The 23172-nt window shown below is 41.4% G+C and overlaps 1 protein-coding gene across 4 annotated transcripts in view; it reads right to left on the bottom strand.

Moving 5' to 3' along the window:
* RTTN (rotatin) overlaps positions 1-23172 on the bottom strand; it is a 685521-nt gene that overhangs the window by 162843 nt on the left and 499506 nt on the right. For all 4 annotated transcript variants that reach the window (XM_029590900.1, XM_029590899.1, XM_029590897.1 and 1 more), the window contains exons 38-39: positions 16173-16326; positions 13044-13181 (exon numbers count right to left, since the gene is read on the bottom strand). In XM_029590900.1, the coding sequence (XP_029446760.1) occupies positions 13044-13181; positions 16173-16326 (292 nt within the window). The remainder of the gene's footprint in view (positions 1-13043; positions 13182-16172; positions 16327-23172) is intronic.

Here is a 23172-nt window from a genome sequence, read left to right as displayed (position 1 = left end):
ATGCCTCTCAAGATGACCATATGGCTTCAAAATTTCCTGGATTTCCAGGTAAGCATTGCCAAGTTGAACCTGGTTCTGGTTCAACAAATTCTTTTTATAGGAGCCTGGCTAGAACCTCTTCAGGAGAAAGGGTTTCTCCGAACTAAAAGGGCCACATTGCAGAGGAGTTTTGTAAGGTCTCTCCTTCACCAGGATCAGGCGTCAGCAAGCATGGTATTGGTCCTCCTTAGATACATAGCTTCTGCAATACATGTGGTTTCTCTGATTTATCTACACTTGTAAGGTCTTTAGTGGGGCATTCGAAACTAATGGGATGAATTCTATCACCCTTCATCTCACCAAATCTCAGTGAGTCCCAAGGTGAGAGCATCCCTTCAGTGATGGATGAATCCTGACATTCTAAAGATGGGCCTCTTGCTATAAGTCCTACAGCATCAAGTGACTCTGTCTACCGATGCTTCCACCAAGAGGGTTGGGGGTGCACACTGGCATGGCATGAACACAAGCATAAGAACATAAGAACATATAAGTCCCCAGTGGAGAGTCATCTATAGATCAATTGGCTGGAGATGCAAACCATTCATTATGATCAAATAGCTTTCTCTCAATTCAGAATGATAACCAGGTAGCAATGTTCTACATAAACAGGGAAGTAGGGGAACTTCCATCCAAATCTAGTTGTGAGCAAGTTGTCACCAAGCCCGTTCTTTAGGCAACTTACCTTCCAGGCATTCAGAAGGCACTGGCAAACATCCTCAGCAGAGTGTTAAAACTGCACAAGTGGCCCTTAGATAAAAAAGTAGTGGATGAATTGTTCAGTTGCTGGGAAATGATGTTAATAGTTCTATTTGCCTCAGAAGGGAACAGAAAAGTTGAGTTGTACTCCATGCATCCGAAGAAGTACAGGTCAGTTCTGACTCTTTTCTGCTAAGCCAGAGTGTACCTACGGAATCTTCTAATTGCCAACCGTATCCAGAAGGTGCTTTGGGATAAATTGAGAATGATCATAACTGCACCAACCTGGCCATGGCAAGATTCAGATGATTTCTGAATCTCATCTGCTACTATAGTCTCTAGTTCTTTTGTGAATATGTTCAACTCTCATCACACAAGAGGAAGGCAGACTCTGCCATTCAAACCTGACATCCCTGGTCCTTATGGTATGAAGATTGAAAGCACATTATTTTTCTCTTTGTTCTTACCAAAGGTACAGGATATCAAGTTAATTTTGGCTAGAAAGCCTTCAACAAGGAGGTCTTATAATTTCAAATGAAAGAGGTTCTTAACTTGGTGCAAGTCCAGCCAGCTAGAAACTCAATCATTTTGGTCTGGTGTAACAGAAAGCAACAGAATGCCCTTTAAAGAACAGAGAAAGGGCTTAACTGAAAGATAATGCATGATCTTCTCATTTCATACTATGCTTGCATGATGCTGGCAGTGATGCTGAATGTGGGCATTGTTAGGCCATCAGTGATGAAATGGAGTTACCATAATGTCCAGATTTTTATTAGGAAGTATATACTATTGGAACAATTTTGAGACTATCTGCTTTGGAATAAAGTCCACAAGTAATTTTAATCATTATAATGTATTTATACCATGCTTTTCTACAAGAAGAGCTCAAAGTAGAAATGGGGAGATTACAGATACATTGTATACATAGTGTGATTGGGACAGTACAATGTTATATTTTGGTGCATTACTTCAGTATGATACCTATAAACTTTGCCTTGAAAATTATTGTTGTTACAAAGTACTTGTGACTTTTTGTACCTCCACTTTGTACAGGGAGGTTTTTGTTTTTTTTTAAATAACTCCTGTAGAGTTGAAAATATAATCCCACCTAAAATATGCTCCTCTTTCCTCCCAGGAATGCTTCTCCTAAATGTGGCTAAAATTATTATTGCTTGTAGTTGTATTAAGGAAGGTTTCAGAAAGCCAATTTACTCAAATAAATGGCTATTTACTCACTTAAATGATTTTGAAAATTACCCTCTTCATGAACAATTTTCACTTCTGAGTATGAATCTGTTATACAAGAAATTGTGAAAAAAAATAAACTAACTAGGACTAATGATTACAAAATCTCTGGATCATCTGTATCCTGATCTATAAATGACTTACTATAAAACTTGAATCATTATTTGATATTATTATTGTATCACTTACATTTTGATTATTTGTTCTAAATGTTTTTGACATTAAATTTACAACAAATAAGCTTAAGATCGATATTGATATGGTCATTGGCATACAAGGAAAAATCATAAAATGTGAATAGCTTGACAAGCCCATCAGTGTCAATATGTATGATTTGTTTGCTTTCCATCCTCTGAAGTGTCATGTGAAGGCCCCCTTAATCATCTGGTTCAATTCCAATTTGCCCTGAATTTGCTGGTTTGATCTATACACTTTGCTGTAGTTGCCACTTTGTCCTAATACATTGTATTATTTATTTTAGAAGGTATGTGTACCTATTCCGTCCTAACGCAGTCTTCCCAGTGAAACACGGCGCGTGTCGGGGAGCATACTCTATGGTTAATGATATTTATATGAAGCACTGAATAAACATTTTGGGGCCGATGCAATACAGTGCGCTCAGCCGAGCATACTGTTAAACCGGCAGTAGGATGCGGGTTGTATAGTTGCTATCTAATTCCCTTATGCAATAAGGGGCAGATTTTTTAAAAGTATGCGCGCGCGCAAACAAAAGTACGCTGAATTTTAAAAGATACGCACATATCTTTTAAAATCAGGGGTCGGCGCGCGCCAAGCCGCGCAGCCTGCCTCCGTTCCCTCCGAGGCTACTCCGAAATCAGAGCGGCCTCGCAGGGAACTTTTTTTTTGTCCCCCCCCCCCACCTTTCCCTCCCTTCCCCTATCTAACCCACCCCCCAGCCCTAACTAAATCCCCCTCCCCTACCTTATTCCGTTGAGTTTAACTTGCGCGCGTCGCCGGCTCCCTGCCCCGGCACAGGCCGCAGTGCCGGAGCACTCGGCCCAGCCCCCGGACCACCGTCACGCCTCCGGCCCCACCCATGGACCGCCACCACGCCCCCAAACACTCCCCCGAACACCGCACCATCCTGACACGCCCCCCCCAAGCAAAACCCCGGGATTTACGCGCATCCTGGGGCTTTGCGCGCGCCGGCGAGCTTGGCTTTTAAAATCTACCCCTAAAGGGATTAGCGCTTCCACAACACGCGTCCAATGCGGGGCGAAACTAATAGTGATCATCACATGCAAAGGCATGTGAATGAGGCTATTAGCTATTCACTCTGAATGCAAAAAAAAAAAAAATGTACGTCTAAGACGCAGGCGATAATTGCTGAGCGTTCCCACAAGTTTAACAGAAAAGCTGAAAAAAATGCTTTTCTGTAAATCTTCCTACTTAATATTGTTGCGATATTAAGTTGGAGGAACAAATCTTTAAAAAACTTGAACAAAAATAGGTAAAAAAAAAAAAAAAAAGCACCACCGGTCGGGTTCAGGAAACGGATGCTCAGTTAGCAAGCATCCGTTTCCTGAACCCCTGGCTGTGCACAGATTAGGAAAACTGAAGCCGATAAATTCGTTGTCTGTTTTCCTAACCGGCAGACGGCCGACCACTCGTGGGTTCCCGTTCTCAAGGAAGTGCTAGGGGCGCACAAGCCACCCTAGCGCCTCCTTGATAACGTGACCCCTAATTTAAATATTGCAAGGCACCCCCAGGAGGGGTGTCTGGGGAAGCATTAGGAAAGCAGGCACTGAGTGTTCAGCACCCGCTTTCAGCGCACATATATTGCATCAACCCCTTTGCTGGTAAATAACCAAATTTATGGTCTTCTTTCTGTGGGGCATTATACTCTTCTTACAACACATATTGGATTGTGCATTAATTCCAGTTTGAACATCTCAAAAAACAAAACTGAGGTAGGCCTTGAAGGCTATAATGAAAAACTCCTTGAAGCCTAGAGGTGGTTTTTGCATAACCAGAAAAAAATAGCCTCAGAAAGGGAGACTGAAAAGTGTTTTATGTGCAATCATTTTAGAGCCCATGGAACTGTTCACCAGTAGGATTTACAGAGACATTGATAATTCCACTTTTGTAAGTCCCGCTTTGACTCATGAGTTAAGATCTTGTCTTGTGATAATGATTCAAGGAGGTGGCATAGGATTTGTCATAACTCTGGGGCCTGAGGAATCAAAGCAACCAAGGATTTTTTAGATGAGGCCTGATAATTAGCATTATTATGATTGGCTCTCTGGGCCTTTTTATTTTATTTTTTTTTACTGGAAGTTGAAGTTTCCAGCTGTAGAATGGGGGAGATCACAGTAACACTGTATACATAGTTTGATTAGGACAGTACAATGTTATTTTTGGTGTATTACTTGAGTATGGCATCTATAAACTTTCCACAAGAATACTTTGCTTTGAAAATTGTAGCTGTTACAAAGTACTTATGAACTTTTTTACCTCCACTTTTTGCTGGAAGTTTTTTTTTTTTTTTTAATAAAACAACACCTGTAGAGTTGAAAATATAATCTACTTGTGCTATTTTCCAACCCCGACCACTCATGATGACATCTTGGCAGAGAGAGCACATGCAGAGACATTATGGCCTTAGCTCAAACATTTGTAGCACTTTTTGTTACAATTCTTGAGGAACATCATCTAGGAGCACTTTGGGAACCTTTTGAAGAAACTGGCTACAATTTGGCCATGATTCAGAAAATAATAAGTGTGAAATTGAAGTTTTTCAAGGAAAAATATATACCAAGAAGAAAAAAACTGCAATAGGACTATAAGAATCAGATGCAGCTCAATGGAATAAAATCTGTACACTCAAGTTAAGCTGAGGCAGAGGTGATGAAGAATAAAGAACCCTTAAAGGGGTAGATTTTAAGAGAAGCACACGCGGGGTACATTTGTGTGCGCTACCCGAAATTGGAGCGGCCTTAGAAGGAACCTTTCTTCTGCTCCCCCCCACCTTCCCCTATCTAACCCACCCCCAGCCCTACCTAAATCCCCCCTTCCTTGTTTAACTTTTTACTCCTGCCTCTGTCAGGCGTATCTTGCGCGGGCCGGAGGCCTCGGTCCCGCCCCTGGACCTCCCCCAGATCGGTGCCACGCCAATGACCCCGCCCCTTCCTGCCCCTTTTTCAAAGCCCCGGGACATACGCGCATCCCGGGGCTTGTGCGCGCCGCCGAGCCTATGCAAAATAGGCTCGGCACGCACAGGGACAGGTTTTCGGGGTTAAGCGTGTAACCCTTTGAAAATCTACCCCAAAGAGTGTAAGAGAACAAAGATATGAAACTGTTTAAAAAGGCTATTAAAACTGTTTAAGGAGGCTTTCAATTAATTAGTTTTAAATAGGTGTTTTTTCTGTTTGTAATGTTTTAATATTATGTGTGTTTTTGAAATAAACCGCACAGGACAATGTAATTGGATGTTGCAGACTATAAGATTTTTTTTTTTAATATAAATCAAAACTAGAAAGATTATTGAGAGAAGAAAACAAAAAGCAAATTAAAGGCAACGCGGAATTTCTAAAAGAGTAAAAGGCAAAAAAAAAAAAAATCATATGATCTGAAATGGCAGATCCCAAGGTTTTGGGAGAAAATCTTCTTCTGCCTGTCAGGAGTAAACCAATAGCAGTAGGTCTGGTGGCACACAGAAAGCCTTCTGACAATGCACAAAGCTTTCTAAAGCAAATCTGGAAAGCTTGCTGTCTCTGTTTGCTGTCATAAAATAGAAAGCCTTGAATGTAGTGTCTGAGTATTTGACAAGGTAACTTTAAAAAAGCATTGCATTATAAATCCAAGTTTGAATGGTTTCCTTATTCTTTTAATCAGCCCTTACTTGTAGTTTTATCTATTACCTTTCATTTTTTCTTATTTTCTTTCACTTTAATGACCATAATTCCACAGCATGTAAGATAACAGGCTTAATGAGAGTCAACAGCCATTCATTATAAACTGTCTACACAGGCAGCTAGATTATTAATTACAAGCCTTTTAATAGTATACAGATAAGAGCTGTCCAACTGCTAAATTATATACGATAAGATAATGCTGTGCTTTAAAATGAATTTCAGCGGGGTTTTTTTTGTTTTTTTTTTAATATCATCACATGACAACTGACATTTGGTCATTTGGTCCTCGAGGCGATGAGCCATTTTTAAGGTTGGGCCCGTCTTATGCAAAGCTCTACCCAACTACATTAGTGTTATAACAAATTTGCTGCCTTTTTGTAAGCAATTGAAATCTTAAACCTGGCTTTTAATTAACATTTATGTGTATTGTTTAGCTGTTTTTACTGATGTTAATAATAATGTTGATGTTATACTGTTACCCGCTTAGGATGGATTTTAACTGTGACAGGCAGGTTATACAACATTTTAAATATAAATAAGTACATATATTTTCTGAATATTAGAATAACTTTCAAACAGTTCCCATACATATGTAAATATTTGTGATTCACCTTGAAAAAATTTACTTCATATATACAGTGAAACTTAAAAAAATATATTTATAATTTCAAAATGAACATATCAAGTAAATTAAACTTTACAAAAAAACAAAGAAGAGTAAGAAAAAACAAAAAACAAACATATAATCCAAAGTAAACTTCAATATACAATGTTGATCAATTCTACCAAATTGAGAATCCAAACCAAAATCTAGATAAATAACAAAAGAGGTAAAATAAGAAGTAAGGCTCAAATTAAGTCATTCAATAAACACTAGGCCGAAAAATCTATTATACTTACAGAAAATTCAGCTAAAAGATATTTCAGTTCTTCTTTAGTACTTAAAGCTGTAAACTGAGATGGTTCAGAAACTACATACTTATTATATTGATATTTGACTATACAGGGATATTGGGGAAAAAAATCCCTAAGTTGTAGTACAGCAGGTCACATTACGAGAAACTTGTTTTCGTTTCATTTGCGAATTTCTAGCCATATCTGGAAACATTCTCACTTTATAATTTTAAAAAGTTGCATCTCTAAACTTAAAGCAATTGTGCAATAACAGTCCCTGTTTGACTCTAATGCCAAGGAGACTTACATGGTACCACATTTTACCAAACCAGTGTCAGATTTTTCCAAATACATTAGATTTAATAAATCCATATCCTGAGATGAATCCCATCATTCTCCAAATCACCCTTTCTTAACTTGTGGAATATAAAATATCCTAGAGACGGGAGGAATATTCTTGTCTGGTATTTTCAAACATTCTAACAGATATATTTTAAACATATCAGATGGTGAAATGGAGGAAACTTCAGGAAAACTGATAAGGTGCAGATTACATCATCTCACTATATTTTTGAATAATTCAACTTTGTTGGTTAAAAACAAGATTATTTTTTGCTGCCACTGATTTCATATTTTGAAGGTGGCAAAATGTATTGATCCATTGATCCATCCTATTCGTAACAAAATTAATTTCAATCCCATGGTCTTTAACCTGGTTTAGTATATCCTCCATTTTAAAAGATATATTCTACATTTAGCCTGATAGAGAATTAACAGTACCAACCATTTCTTCCTATAATGGCTCAAAGTTAATTTCCTTTGCAACAAAGAAAATGTGTATCTGTAACAGCTGTTCTACAAAGACAGCAGGATGTCAGTTCTCACATGCGAATGACATCATCCGATGTAGCCCAGCCTAGAACTTTGACTGTGTCTCACGGGGCATGCTCAGCATGCCACTCACTATACCATGCGACTTCGTGGGGGACCCTTCCATCTTGTTCCTTAGCATTATAAGAAGTCAACTCCAAGGGAAGGTGAGCAAGTTTCACGAGGACTGATATCCTGCTGTCCTCGAAGAACATCTGTACTTTGCTTTCTCTGAGGATAAGCAGTCTTCACATGTGGGAAATCCCTAGCTACAGACTATCTGAATGAGAAGAGAGTTACAACAATCAAAGTGCCATTGGGAACAATTATTTTTTTTTTTTGCAACAAGTCATCCCTGTCCAAACAGTAGTTTGATGTGAATATGTGGAGAGAACTCCAAATTGCAACTTTGCAGTTTTCCTCCATGGAGACCAATCTTAGGTGAGCCACCAATGCTATCATGGCTTGGACAGAGCGAGCCTTGACATGGCTCACCAGATTATGCTAGCCAACTGGATAAAGATGGTTTAGCATTGCAAATCCCCAATTTTTTGGCATCAAAAGAAACAAAAAGCGGGGTGGACTTTCTATGGGCTTCAATCTGCTCCATGTAGAAGGCCAAGGCTCTCTTCCATCCAGACTGTGCAGTGCTTGTTCACATTGGTGGGCACATGGCTAGAGAAAAAAAATGATGAGATAGATGATTGACTAAGATGGAATTCTAACATCATCTTAGGCAGAAACTTAGGATTAGTGCGCAAAATTACTCTAGCATGATAAAAATTAATATAAGATAAGTTACTAGAGCATTGAGTTAACTGACCACCACCAAAAATACATCAAGTCAAAGGAGCACAGTAGCTCAAACGGAGCTTTTATTGGTTGGGTCAGTACCATGTTGAGGTCTCAAGATACAGCAAGAGGCCTGATAAGAAGCTTCAAATGAAGCAAAAGCCGCATAAATCTGACAGCCAAAGGAGGAATAGAGCTAGACTACTATGCTGCAAATTACACTGAAAAGAAATCATTGCTCTTGAGACCCAACATGGATAAATGTAGAAGGTAATCAAGTATTTTTTTGTGTAGAGCAGGAGAAAGGATCTAGGGCTTTTAGCTCACACCATAAGGCAAACTTCTGCCATTTAAGCCCATACGACTTCCAAGTGGAAGGCCTTTATTGTAGAACATGCGACACATTCTCTGAGAGATCAAGTGGTTGCAAGGTCAGCCTCTCAACAGATAGGCAGTGAGAGCTAGGGGCCTGACCATGGGATGATGCAATCTGCCTTTATCCTGAGTAATGACATATGGAGAATTTCCCAGCCTGATCAGTTTCCTGATGGACATCTCCCTCAGGAGTGGGAATCAAATCTGTCTCGGCCAAAAGGGAGATATGAGAATCATGGTCCTCCAATCTTCTTTCAATTTCAGAGTTTTTGTGACTAATGGTATCAGAGGATATATGTACAGTAGCTACTTGCCCCAACTGAGTGTAAAGGTATCAGAGACTAGTTTGCCCTGTGCCCTTTTCCTGAATAGAAGAGTGGAACCGTCATGTTCTGAGGGGTACAAAGAGATCTTCCCCACTCATAGAATATCTGGTTTGCTACTCCTCAGTCCAGGGACCATTTGTGGGGTTCCAGGATCTAACTCAATCTATCTGCCAGGATATTTTCCATGGCTGCCAGAAGCGTGGCCCTAAGGACCATCCCTTGAGAGATGGCCCAGTCCCATATCTGGACAGTAATCCTGATTGTTGATGTAAAACATTGCAACTTGGTTGTTCATCTGAAACTAGATGACTTTTGTTGGCCAACTGATTTCTGAAAACCTTCAGAACATACCAGACCACACTTAGCTCTAGGAAATGTATTTGATGAACTGTTTCCTGAGCATACCAGAGATCCTGGGTGCAAAGTCTCTCTACCAGGTGCTCCCCAGCCCAGGTTGGATGCATCTGTAAGGACAATTTAGATTAGAGGATTTTGAAAAAGTATATCCCTGATCAGATTGAAATTGTCCTTCCAACAGGACAGGGAGTTCTTGAGCAGTTGTGTCATGTAGTTGCTATTGCAAAGATTCTGGGTGACTGTAGCCACTTAGACCCGAGTGCCAACTGGGATATCCTCATGTGGAGAAATGCAAAGGAAGTTACATGGACTGTTGACACCATACGGCCCAGCATCCTCAACATGTGCCATGGCAATGTCTGCTGACTTGCCTTATTCCTTTCCACTGTGGACATCAAAGAGATAGCCCTCTGTTGGGGAATGAAGGCTCTTGTCTGAATCATGTCTAGCAGAACGCCAATAAACTCAAATTGAGATAATGGGCTGAAGTGGGACTTGATGTAGTTGATCACAAACCTTATTAACTCCAATACCCGGATGGTTTTGTACATTAATTCTGTGACACCTGCCTGCAATCTGCTATTGACCAGGGAATAGTCCAGATAGGGATACACATTCACTCCAGATTGCGCAGGTATGCTGCCATCATGGCAACACATTCAATGAAGACATGTGGGGCTGACGCTAGGCCAAAAGGCAGCATGTGATATTGGAAGTGTTGGTCTCCCACTACAAATCTGAGATATTTCCTGTGATGTGGGAATATCTCTATATCAGTGAAAGATCCTTGAGATCGAGAGAGCATAATCAGTCCCCTTTTTGTAGAAAGGTTATTAAGGTGCCTGGGTAAACCATCTTTAATTTTTCTCTTTTCAGAAATGTGATCAAGGCCTAAGGTATAGGATGGGATGGCATTCTATTTTCTTTGGAAACAGGACGTATTTGGAATAGATTTACCTGCCCTCTTTCTCTTGTGGAATGGGCTCAACTGTATTGGTCTCCAAGCAGGAGGACAGCTCCTTTGGAAGCAATTCTTGATGTGGAGTGTGACCCTAACTGGGATTCAGGGGTGATTTGGAGGAAGATCCGATAAATGCAATCTGTACACTTTTCGTATAATATTGAAGACTCACATGTCCGAAGCTACACTGGGGCCAGTGGTTCACGTAAAATCTCAGCCTGTCTCCAAAAGGAAGGTATAGGGATGCATCCCAGGCTTTGACTGGGGTACTCACTGTGGCTTAGGGGCCTGCTGCTGCCTTGAAAGGGCATGAGGAGCCTGTTGTGGACAGAACTGAGGTAGCGGAGGATAGCATCTTCTTGACTGGAAGAATTGCCTCCTCAGCCTCATATTTGGGTGTCTCCTGATAGAGAAGAGTGGGTATGGAGTGGTTGTAGGCGGCTGTAGAAGTGTTGCCCATTGTTCAATGGTCTGCACTACTGCTTCCTTGAATCTATCTCTGAAGAGATTCTCTTCACTGTATGGTACGTCAGCAAGTCTTTCCTGGACCTCAGGTCAGAGATCTGAGGCCAAGAGCCAAGCAAATCTGTGGGTGCTAATTCCCATGGCAGAGACTCTCGATGCCATTTCAAAATCAGAGGTCGAGCGAACCATATATTTTCCACCCTTCATTCCTTTTGCCATCAGTGACCGGAGGGTATCTTGATGCTTCTGAGGAAGCTGGCTCAGCCACATTCTACATCTGCTTCAGAAAGTTCCACATGTACTGGACCATGAAGTACTGATAGGAAGCTATGTGGACATTTAGCATAGCTCCCTGAAATACCTTCCTCCCAAGAATATCCAGGGATCTAGAATCCTTCCCTAGGGACACTGAGGAATGGTGACTAGTCTTCTTGGCCCTCTTGAGAGCTGATTTGACTACCACAGACTGATGTGGTAGCTGCCTCTTTTTGAATCCAGGAGTCTTCTGGATCAGATAAATCACATAATGGGAGCCACAGAGAGGGGGTTCTCTCACATCCTCATCTGTATCTCCTGGAGGATTTTGTGAACTGGGACTACCACAACTTCCTTTGGGAGCCCCATGAACTGGAGGATGTCCAGCATCTTATTTCTGGTTTCATCCTCCATCAATAAAGTAAAGGGAATGGCCTCTGCCATTCTGCAAATAAACCCAGTAAATGAGAGGTATGCTGGAAGGGACTTCCTGCTTTCTTGAGGAGGAGAGGGGTCATTAGCAGACCTGATAAAAAGTATCAAAATCCTAAAGTTTTTGAAAATGCTGTTGCTTTGTCTACACACTACATTATTGAAAACCATACTGCTGGTTAGATTTGCTTTATAGAAAGATACAGAATAGAACTGAACATTTTTTTCATCATCAGGAGAATTTTAAAATAAGGGCAAATTTGGTTTCATGCGATCCCTGTAAATATAAGGGGTGCATATACAGAATTTATATTTTCTTTGATTCAGATCAGCTATTCTCCTCTCTTTGCACTCTGTCATTGTGAAAAATCAAAACTGGAATCTTTGTCCTCTATAACTTCTCTTCAATAAATAACTTATATGAAGCTGATGGCTTTTTTATTTCAGTCAACAATGTAGCTTGGCCATGTGAATTAATTACCTAATTTATTTTTCTGTATCTTGGTTCTCTTTAGATCATTTATTTAGTAGACTTAAACAAGGGTTTGGGTTTTTTTTTTTTGAACAGTTTGGCTTATTTGGACGGTTGATTAGTATTATATATTTTCTATCTAATTATGTTTAAGTGTATACTTCTGGCTTACATTATACTAACTTGTAAAATTATTTTAAAAAAGTTTTAAAAAAGTGTTGCTCCCTACTTGCTTGTGCTTTGTCTCCATGCCAAACATGGTTAAGGCCTTTGACTACAGTATCCCGTTTTGGATTCCATTCTTCACAAACATGGAGAAACTGGAGAAAGTCTTAAGGGCAGCAAGAAAATAAGACATATAAGCCTAGATAATGACCTATGAGGAAAGTTGAAGGAGATGGGTTTAATTAGACTAGAGAAGACTGAGTGGCAATTGGATAAATGCAGTCAAATGCATAAAGAATGGTTATCAGTAATTCTCTATCTGCACCAGGGACAGGCTTAAATTGCAACACGAGAGATTTTTGTTAGACAGTAAGAACTTAACTAAGAGTAGCTATCAGTAAAACAAGTTACCTACGGAGATGATTGAATCCTAGTAACTGGAAGATTTTAAAAGTAGGTTAGAAAAATATAAGTCTGGAATGGTGCATTGCAGTCAATAGTACCTAAAGGAAAGGGTGCAGATTAACTGATCTTGAGATTTCATCCAGAACTCTTGTTATGATCATATATTACTGTAAGAGCAACATGTAGTTCGGTTTTCTCCTCAGGACATAAGCCTGACAGTAAAATGGAGCAAAGTAAAAAAATATTCAGAGAAGTAATCAGTCTGACCTTTGCAATTTACAGTTTTAACCAGTATACAATTGTCTTACCACTTACTATATACCCTTTTATGAAACTAAGAACTTTGACAATTTAAAAATGTATACAAAAGCTACTTTAGAAAACAGATATGATTTGAAGCAGTATAAATTATACATTACCAATTACTGCAGTCCAATATTTTGCAAAACCAGCCATCACAGATGGAAAAGAAATTTGGCCATTTTTCCGTAACAGTGTAGTCAGAAGGTTAAACAAGTCTGTCCACGTCTGGTAAACTGCAGCTGTTAATTCAGTGTCTGCAAATAAAGTTTAGCTCATTACAACAGTAGAAGGAAAATCTGAGCAACACAACAAAAAATGGGATCAATTTTCAAAAGGTTTTAGACTCGTAACTTTTAGAGTCAGACTGCTAAAATATCCCTTTTGAAAATTTACTAGGGTTGAGTCCCTAAATTTAGGCTCCAACTTTCACTAGGCCTCTAAATTTAAGGTTCTAAAAATCAGGTGGCTACAGAGGCAGAGACAGGGCAAGGGAAAAAAGTTAAGTGTTTAGTACTGATTTTCAGAACTAAGTACCTAACTTAGGCCAGGATTCATCACTCAACGCAGAATGATGAATCCTGCACAAATTGGGGGGGGGGGGGGGGGGGGCGGGCCTGCGAAAGCCGGCAGCCATCGCACCACTGCAGTGCGCTGACTGCCGGCTTTCACACCGAATAACTACACCCTGGTGCCGCCCCAACTCCTCCTCTTCCGGGGCCAACTCCGCCCCGATTTAGGTAATCGCACGTGAAACGGGACTTTTCACGTGCGATCCCTTTAGAGAATGACCCCCTTAGGCCTATATTCATCAAAAAGCTATAAATATAGCAAAAATAGCACCCACAATAAAAAAGGGGGCGTGGTTAGGCTAATTTCCCTGTTCCTGCATCACACAGGTAATTTCTGCAAGCTGCGATAAATTTATCGCATCAGCACTAATTTTCGCATTGCATGCTGAATAATCTGCTGCAAGTACGTTACCAACCGAAAAGGTTTTTGTTTTTTGTTTTTTTTTTAATCACAAATGCTGTTCAGGCAGGGGAGAGGGAAGGGAGTGAGGGAGAGAGAGATAGAGATATAGTGAGAGCGACTCTATAGAGACCAATATGTAACTTTGCTATTTATACCATTGTTAAGAGGGGGCACTTAACTCGGGCTCGGTTTTGGGGTAGGCTTGGGGGGGGGGGAGTTTTACATACACAGAGATACGAACAACAAAGTTGACATCAGCAAATATTTTCTGTCATTTGGAGTGATGAAAGGTAAAGGTAAAAGAGCGATGAAAGGTAAAAGAGGAATTGAGGTCTAGGCATCATAATGGATAATACTTTAAAATCATCAGCTCAGTGTGCTGCAGCAGTCAAAAAAGCAAACAGAATGTTAGGAATTATTAGGAAGGGAATGGTTAATAAAACTGAAAATGTCATAATGCCTCTGTATCTCTCCATGGTGAGACCACACCTTGAATACTGTGTACAATTCTGGTCGCCACATCTCAAAAAAGATATAGTTGCGATGGAGAAGGTACAGAGAAGGGCAACCAAAATGATAAAGGGGATGGAACAGGTCCCATATGAGGAAAGGCTGAAGAAGTTAGGGCTGTTCAGCTTGGAGAAGAGACGGCTGAGGGGGGATATGATAGAGGTCTTTAAGATCATGAGAGGTCTTGAACGAGTAGATGTGACTCGGTTATTTACACTTTCGAATAATAGAAGGACTAGGGGGCATTCCATGAAGTTAGCAAGTAGCACATTTAAGACTAATCGGAGAAAATTCTTTTTCATTCAACGCACAATAAAGCTCTGGAATTTGTTGCCAGAGGATGTGGTTAGTGCAGTTAGTGTAGCTGGGTTTAAAAAAGGTTTGGATAAGTTCTTGGAGGAGAAGTCCATTAATGGCTATTAATCAAGTTTACTTAGGGAATAGCCACTGCTATTAATTGCATCAGTAGCATGGGATCTTCTTAGTGTTTGGATAATTGGCAGGTTCTTGTGGCCTGGTTTGGCCTCTGTTGGAAACAGGATGCTGGGCTTGATGGACCCTTCGTCTGACTCAGTATGGCATGTTCTTATGTTCTTACTCTCTGCCTAGCTTGATGCTGTACAAATCAACTCCTCTTTTACCTTTCATCGCTCCAAATGACGGAAAATATTCACTGATGTCAACTTTGTTGTTCGTATCTCTGTGTATGTAAAACTGCCCCCCCCAAACCCTACTCCGAGTTAAAAGTGTCCCCCTTTTACAGTGGTATAAATAGCAAAGTTACATATTAGTCTCGCTCTCTCTTTCTCTCTCCTGACTGAATGGCATTTGCGATGAAAGCCTTTTTGGTCGGTAACTCACAGCTAATGCGGGGACAATGCACAGAAAAACGGTGTAAGTTATTTCCAGCGTTAAAACCCGCGTTGCTGTGCATTACTCTATCACATTTGAAATTAGGAGCTGCTCATTTCCATTAACTCTGCCCAAGCTCCTCCCACTTGCATAACTAATTTCACATTTGCATATTAGCATGCTTTGCACTATTTAATGCAAAATGATAAATGACCCTGTTAAGCACCTAAATTTAGGAAAATGAATAGCAGGCCGAAATTTGGGTTCTATATTTTAGGGAACTAAATTTATGTGAGTTTTCAGCTAAAACATAGGTTCTAAGTTCAGCTCAGAATAGGTTCCTAACTTAGGGACCTAATTTAGGGGTTCAGTGTTTTTTTGAATATTGGCCTTAAGAACTCTAATTAATAAAGTGTAATGGAAAAAGAAATAATATCCCAGTAATTATAAGTACCTTGTTTTCAAAATATTTTCTCTACAACAGTGGTTCTCAAAACAAAGCAGCAGTGTAGTTGTGGCCATATCATATAGTGATGCTCAAGACAGCCAGTACTACCCTGGTGCCAGCACTATGGAAAGTAACCCTCTTGTGCTCCATCATCACTAAGTGAAAGACAAGCCAAAGATGTATTCTATATTTATGCATAGTATTGCTTTTGAGTGGGTAAAATGAATTAGGGTGGTTCAAATAATTAAGTTATTACATTTTAGAAAACAAAGCACTGAAGGATGGATTATAGTCCATGTGAAGCTATTAGAGGGTTTCAGTATGGTAAAGATTGAGAGCCATTGCTCTATAGACTCAGAATGAAATAAACCCCCAGAAATTAATTAGACACTTAATAATTTTCCAAAATTCTCCTAATTTATTAACAAAAAAATCTGCAGATATTGATAAAAATATAGATTACCCTTGCCATCCTTAGAGTGTGTGGCGAGAACATGGAAAGTGTTTGCTAGATAAGGTATCAGCAGTTCATCCTGGAGTACAAGGGCTGGTTCTATTAACATGCATGACTGCAGGAGGCTCGACAAAGAAGACAAATATTGAAGCAGGAACAAAGCCTGTTTAATAAAATAAACCAAGAAAACATCACTAATGTTGATTAATGCAGTTAGCATGATTCTTCGGGTATCAGAAATACGTAGACTTCATCATAGGTGATGATGCATTAAGGCATCCCTGCTGCAGTTAACACAAGCATCATGGTAGCTGCCATATAAATAAAATATTAGTGCTATGGCAATTTGAATAAAATTATGGTTAGTGGGTAGAGTATCTCTAACAACACTATGTATGACTAGTTTGATTTTCATACTGGACTTTATTAGAATGGTAATGAAAATCTTTACGTTTTACGAGTAGTTAAACTGTGGAGTCAATATTCACTGGAAAAAGAAATTAAGGTCATGCATGAGGTACAATAGTAACCAGCAGTTTATACAAAGGTAATTTGAAGTTTTAGCATAATGGGTAAAATATTTTGCAAAAATGTTTAAAATATTCAGTACTACTACAACTATATGATTATAATAAAATGTAACAAATTTGAAGATTTTTCATTTCTGCTCAAACTTCCATGTTAAAATGATCAAATTTATAATTAAAACAAAAGTATGAATTTCAGTTATATGCAATATCCAAAACAACAACAACAAAAGCAGACATGAGAAACAAATGATTCAAACATGCCTAAAATGTATCATGGAAGTGATGTACAGTAAGGTAAGATGGCTCATACAATTAACTTTGCAAAATTTGGTTGGATTAGCACAAAATGCTCTGCTGACAAGTGAAAAAATAAATTCAATGAGCACTAATCTAAATTTCAAAACCAATGTGCAACTTGTAGACTCTATAAACATGTATTTTATATTATGGCTGTGCACCCTCCATATGAGAAAGTGTCTTCATCCAGTCTTTATAGAAACAAAAGTTCAACCAGAGCTCTGCCATGGAAACAAAGACACAGGCTTAGAATTATAAAATATGCTGGTAACAGAGCAAAGCAATAGAAAAGCAACTACATATAGTGAAATTCACTGAGTCCTGGGCCCAATTTACTATGGCTTTTTTCACATTGTCTCTCTGTGGGATAAAAAGTTTAATAAATCAGACCATAGTAGTCTAAAGTAAATTATGTGCACATTTTCTCTTCACATTAAGTACTAAAACATACATTTACATATTGGCAAAGAGCTGACATGTAAGAATACCCAGGGCTACTATTGCTAACTTCTAGGACACACGGGAGATCTCAATATGCAAAAAACCACTTTTCATATGTTCTGCTGCCTTAGGAAATCTAGACTATACTATAGTAGTTCACATTGTTAAGGTTCATTTGGTTTGAAGAGGAAAATTTACAACAGTGGCCAACCCAGTTATTGTCTGCTGCACTAACTGGGTTGAAAGAGACAAGCATCAAGTAGAATCGCATGAACAATGAATAGCCTGGCTTATTTGGGATTTCAGTTACACTCAGAAAATAACTAAGTACACCAGGTAGTATTTAAAACAATTGAAAAACTGAGAAGAATACATCCCATAAAAAATGAATTCATATTTTAACTTGAATCAGTATTTTTTTAAGTTTTAAAGATCTTAATTAAGCAAAGATGTGCAACACCACAATCATTTCAGCCTAAAGGATATTCTACATCTTTCTGTATCCATAAAGTAAAGTTGCTTGCGTATAACGTGTTCTCTGAAGGCAAGCAGTTCACCATAGTCACACTCTCCTAGGTAAAGATTATTTTCTAATAAAAAAGGGGAAAAACAACAACAGCTCTGCCAAGAAGGTGGAACAACTATTATCGGTGGCTTAAAACTCCTTTTCCTTTTAACAAAAAAACAAGCCGAAAAGAAAGAATAGGCCCTAGGGAGGCTGGAGCTAGGCTCCAACCTTCAAAGACACTCTGCAGAATAGCCTTCCCAAATCTTCTGTCAAGTTGGACGGTAACATCCAAATAGTGAGACGATAATATGTGGACAGAACGCCATGATGCAGCTTTGTAAAAATCTTCAATAGATGGACAACCGATGCAGCCCTGGCCCTAACAAACTTCTAAAGTGAAATCTACTTGGGTTTAAATGAAGGATATATAAAATGCTGTCTAATTAGACAGCAGAGTTGCTTACCTGTAACAGGTGTTCTCCCAGGACAGCTGGATGTAGTCCTCACATATGGGTGACATCACTGGACGGAGCCCTATCATGAAAAACTTTCTGTCAAAGTTTCTAGAAAGCTTTGACTGGCACACTGAGTGCACTGAGCATGCCCAGCATGCCATTATCCCTGTGTCCACAGGGGTCACCTTTCAGTCTCATTTGTAGCAAAAAAGCGCAAGTGAAAAATAAAATAAATAAACGTTAGCAGATCCAACTCCGCGGGGTGGCAGGTGGGTTCCATGAGGACTACATCCTGCTGTCCTAGGAGAACACCTGTTAAAGGTAAGCAACTCTGCTTTCTCCCAGGACAAGCAGGATGGTAGTCCCCACATGTGGGTGATTAGCAAGCTACAGGCTGACTGCTATTACAACAGGCCAATAGCAGATAACCTGTGCACAGGCACAATAATTGGGGTGCTATTGGCAATGATGAGGCAGCCTGACATCACAGAAGATGGTTGTGGAAGGAGTTGGGGATTATTGTGGAAGAAAGCTTTTCGAGACAGGTTGGCCAAAGGCAGAATCTTGACAGACTTTCATTGATAAGTAGAAGGGGGCCGCGAATGTGTGACGATAGCTACAAGTCGCAGCCTAGGAAATAGCGGCAACTGGTACTGAATGATAGTGTGGTACCGATGTTGTCATGACCATTATAGAATGTGCCTGTACTCACACCTAGAGAGGAAGGCCTGGTGCGTCATAGCAGAATTCGATACAGTCTGCTAGTCAGTTGGAGAGAGTCTGTTTGCCCACTTGAACTCACAGCTTGTCTTTTGTCAAAGAAGGAAAGAGTTAGGTGTAATTCCTATGGAGTGTAGTGCGTTCTAGATAGAATGCAAATGCACTCTTACAGTCCAAGGAGTGGAAACCCTCTCGCCCTGGTGAGAGGCGTTGGGAAAAAGTGGACAGAGTATATTCTGAGTAAGGTGAGAAGCTGCGTCTACCTTAAGAAGAATATGAGGGTGAGTATGTAGGACCACTCGGTCACGGAGGAATGCAGGGTTGGGTGAGTATGCAACAAGGGTGTGTAACTCACTGACCCTGTTGGCAGAAGTGATGGCCACGAGGGAAAGAAGTTCCCATGTCAGATTGTTAAGTTATAGGAATGTAAAGGCTCAGACGGGGAACTTATGAGTCTTGTAAGCACTAAATGTAGGCCCCATTCCGTAACCAGTGAACATAGAGGCGGCTTAATCAGTGGATAACCCATGGTAAGCCGACTCAGAAGGGGTTGAACTGTTAATCGGGCATCCCCACTCCCAAGTGGTACGGCGAATTGGAACTGAGGTGTACCCATTCGGAGGATGTCTGGGGACCAGAATCCAAGGGTATGTTAGAAAGCGTAAGAGAAAAGGAGTGGTGTAGAAAAAAAGGGCTAATACCCTTTTGTATGCGCCATGTGGTAAATCATGCCGTTTCCAATGGTAAAATTTACGTGTGGCAGGCTGTTGTGATGCTACCAGTACCTGAGAACAACAGTGAGTCTGTGATATGAGACTGACCTGTGAGCAGGCGAATTGGTTACTGGAGTGATAGGTTGAGAAGTATGGGAAAGCATACTTGTCGCAGTTAGGGCGCAGGTCTGAGAAACAGTGACCCTCGTCCTGTTGTAGCATAATGAGAATTTTGACTATAAGAGGCATCGAAAGAGACACATAAGAGGCCTTTGTTGCAGAGCGAGCAAAGGTGTCCATGGGAATGCATTCCGATCCATGTGTAGGGAGTAGAACCTGTCCATCCTATGGTTTGATTCGGATGCAGAGGGCAAGGTCGGTTGACCTCAGCGCTAGAAGATTTTGCTCGCTACACATGTAGTCAGAGACCATTCAAGAGGATAGAAACATCTATGGAGTAGGTCTGCTAGTGCGTTCGGTAAGGCTGTTAGATAAGTGGCCCGGGAATGCATGGAGTGTGCAAGGGCCGAAGGCTAGAGCTGCACAGCTTCTTGGCAGAGCAGCTAAGAGGTTGTGTGTGCTTGTGTGTTGGAATACCACATTGCCACTATGCTGTCTGTCTGTATGCACAAAGGTTTGTTGCAGAGGCAGTATTTTAAGGCATAAAAGGCATAACTCATGGCTCGAAGCTCCAGGAAGTTGATGTGAAACTCTATATGGAGTGGAATAGACACATATTGGGTTGGGAAGATGTGGATTCGAACTCTTCAACCCTAAGTAAATGCGATCGTGACCAGGACCAGCTGAGGATTTGGTTCTGGATAGGTAATATGGATCAGGAATGAAAGCAGTTGAACAGCTTAGAGCCACTGATATTTGAAAATCCACTGAATCTTACTCATAGCCAGTCTGGGCATATGAGTGAAGTGGATAGTGAAAAAAACCCCGTGGCCTATCAATGAAAGAATTGAGGGGCTGAGGCTATGTTGCATGTGCGCAGAGATGTGTAGGAATTTGACAGAATGTCTGCGCGATTGTTGGGCAGGAAGTTCGTTGCGACTGTAGTGCCCAGAATTGCTCCATATGGGATTTATGGTAGTTAAACAGAAATCCCAGGGAATTGTAGTAGTTTTATAGTGAGACTTGGAGAATTTAGAGTTCCTTGCTTGGATTGACTCCTATTAGGCAGTTGTCCATGCAAGGAAAAGTGTGAATGATGTTTTACTCCGTAGAGAAACAGCAGTCACTGCTAGGCATTTGGTGAAATACACAAATTGTCGAAGCTAGTGCGAACGGCAGAACTTGGCATTGGAATGTTGTTGACTCACTATGAAGCACATAGAAAGACTAGAGGAGAGAGGGAACCCACTTATTGTTGTAAGGGAAGCACAGTGACAAGAGACACCATTTTACCTGTCCCTTCTGAAGAAAGTTGTTGACATTTCTGAGGACCAGGATGGGCGGAGAGCATCTGCTTTCTGTTGAAAGAAGGAATAGTGGGATTAACCCCCGCCCTGTAACATCTGGGGGACTGTACCCCAAGCCCTGGTACTAAGTGGGATGGCCGCTCTGATATCCGAAAAGGTTGAGAGACCAGGAGGCTGTCCAACTGATGGAGCTGATGTAATCTGGATATCAGCTGGTCTCCTGCGGGAGCGTGAGTGGTAAAAGTCTTACCCGCATCTCTGTCTGCTGTGCAAGAAAACGTCGAGAGCTGTCGCCAGGTCTCGAGGTGGGCTTGCAATTGAGGCAGTGTCTGCTGGATCTTGTGTCTAGCAGATCAGCTAATGTATCTGGGACTTCGGGCCGTAATTAGGAACCAGAAGCCAGAGTATTATCGAGTACGGAGTCCCATTGCTGGCAAAAGGAGGATGTCTCGATGTAATCCCAAATTATTGGTAGAGAGGTTCTCTTGGTGTTGTGTCAAACATAGCTGGCAAAAGCGATATGTGACACTAATATGGTTCTTGGAGGAGAATACGACCTAGAACCTTCCGAAATCATGTGGCCCGATTTAGCGACCAGGTTTCGATGGGATTGTTGCTGAAGCAGGATTAGAGTACTTACCGTCCTTCGTGGTGGATCGCAGAAGGATGAATCGGTGAATCTCGATGGCTCCGTGGATTTCGGGAGGCATAGAGGACAGCCTGAGGGACGTAAACGTCCGGCTCAACTCTGTAAGCTGGTATGGTGGCGCAGTTACAGAGGAGACAGGCTAGGCATTACTGGCGCTTCCACATTATTTTGAGGTGGCTCAGTACCCGGCACCGGTGTCAGTGGGGAATGCCTCGGATGCAGAGAAGCACAGGGATCATGAACCCAGGCCCACTTCGCCACTGGCTCAATGGACATTGGCGCCGGTGCGGAATAAGTATTCTTCGTAGCTCGGCCCGGTCATTCTCCAGCACCGAGGAACTGCCACCGATGTGCGGAACAGTGTCGGTGGCAGTAGTGATGTCTACCTCGGCGCTCAGCCCAGTCATTCTCTAGCACCGAGTAAGATGCCACTGATGTCCTGGATTGCGTCAGTGGCGGATGGTCATTGTGCAGGTGACAATGATTGCCACGGTGCTTGGCCCGGTCTTTCCCCAGCGCCGAGCTGGATGCCCTCGCTGTCTCGGATGGTGAGTGGTGACGGACTGTCACCATGCCTGCACTGCTCCTGGCACTCTCTAGTGCCCTAGGATTATACGGGGCTTTGGATAAGAACCCGAAGTATGGAGCGTTTTGTTTAGTTGAGGGCATTGCATTTAGGTGCTCCGGTAATATTGATGGTATTGATGGCGGCATTGAAGGCAGCATGGAAGGTATCGTCAAAGGCATCGATGGAAACGTCGATGGCACGGGCGGAGCACCGATAACATCGATGGAGGTATCGATGGCAGCATCGATAGCACAGACGAGGGCGACGGCAGCATCGATGGAGTCGATGGCAGCACCAAAGGAAACAACGTGGGCGTCGATGGCATTGATAAAATCGACACTGCCATTGATGGCATCGACCTGGGCGTCAATGGCATCGATGGAATCGATGTAGGCATCGATGGAATTCATGGAGGGTCAGTGACATCGATGTAAATACCAATGGCACTGATAGAATTGATGCGTGCATCGATGGAACCGAAGGGGGCATCGATGGAGGCAGGACGACATGGATGGAGGCACCGATGGCATCGATGAGGGCATCAACCGCAACAAAGGCACTGAGGGAATCGATGGAGGCATGGATGGGATGAGAGCATCGATGGCCTAGACAGCAGCCCTAGCGGCAACGATAACCGTGAACGTCCCTATCCCTCTAGCCCCAATAACCCGTTGCAGGATCGCAGGAGGACACTCGCAGGC

The sequence above is a fragment of the Rhinatrema bivittatum genome, chromosome 2 (assembly GCF_901001135.1).
Source record: "Rhinatrema bivittatum chromosome 2, aRhiBiv1.1, whole genome shotgun sequence".
In the NCBI taxonomy this organism is placed as follows: Eukaryota; Metazoa; Chordata; class Amphibia; order Gymnophiona; family Rhinatrematidae; genus Rhinatrema; species Rhinatrema bivittatum.
The sequence above is the reverse complement of the archived record's forward strand: the minus strand, read 5'-3'. Positions and strand labels throughout refer to the sequence as shown.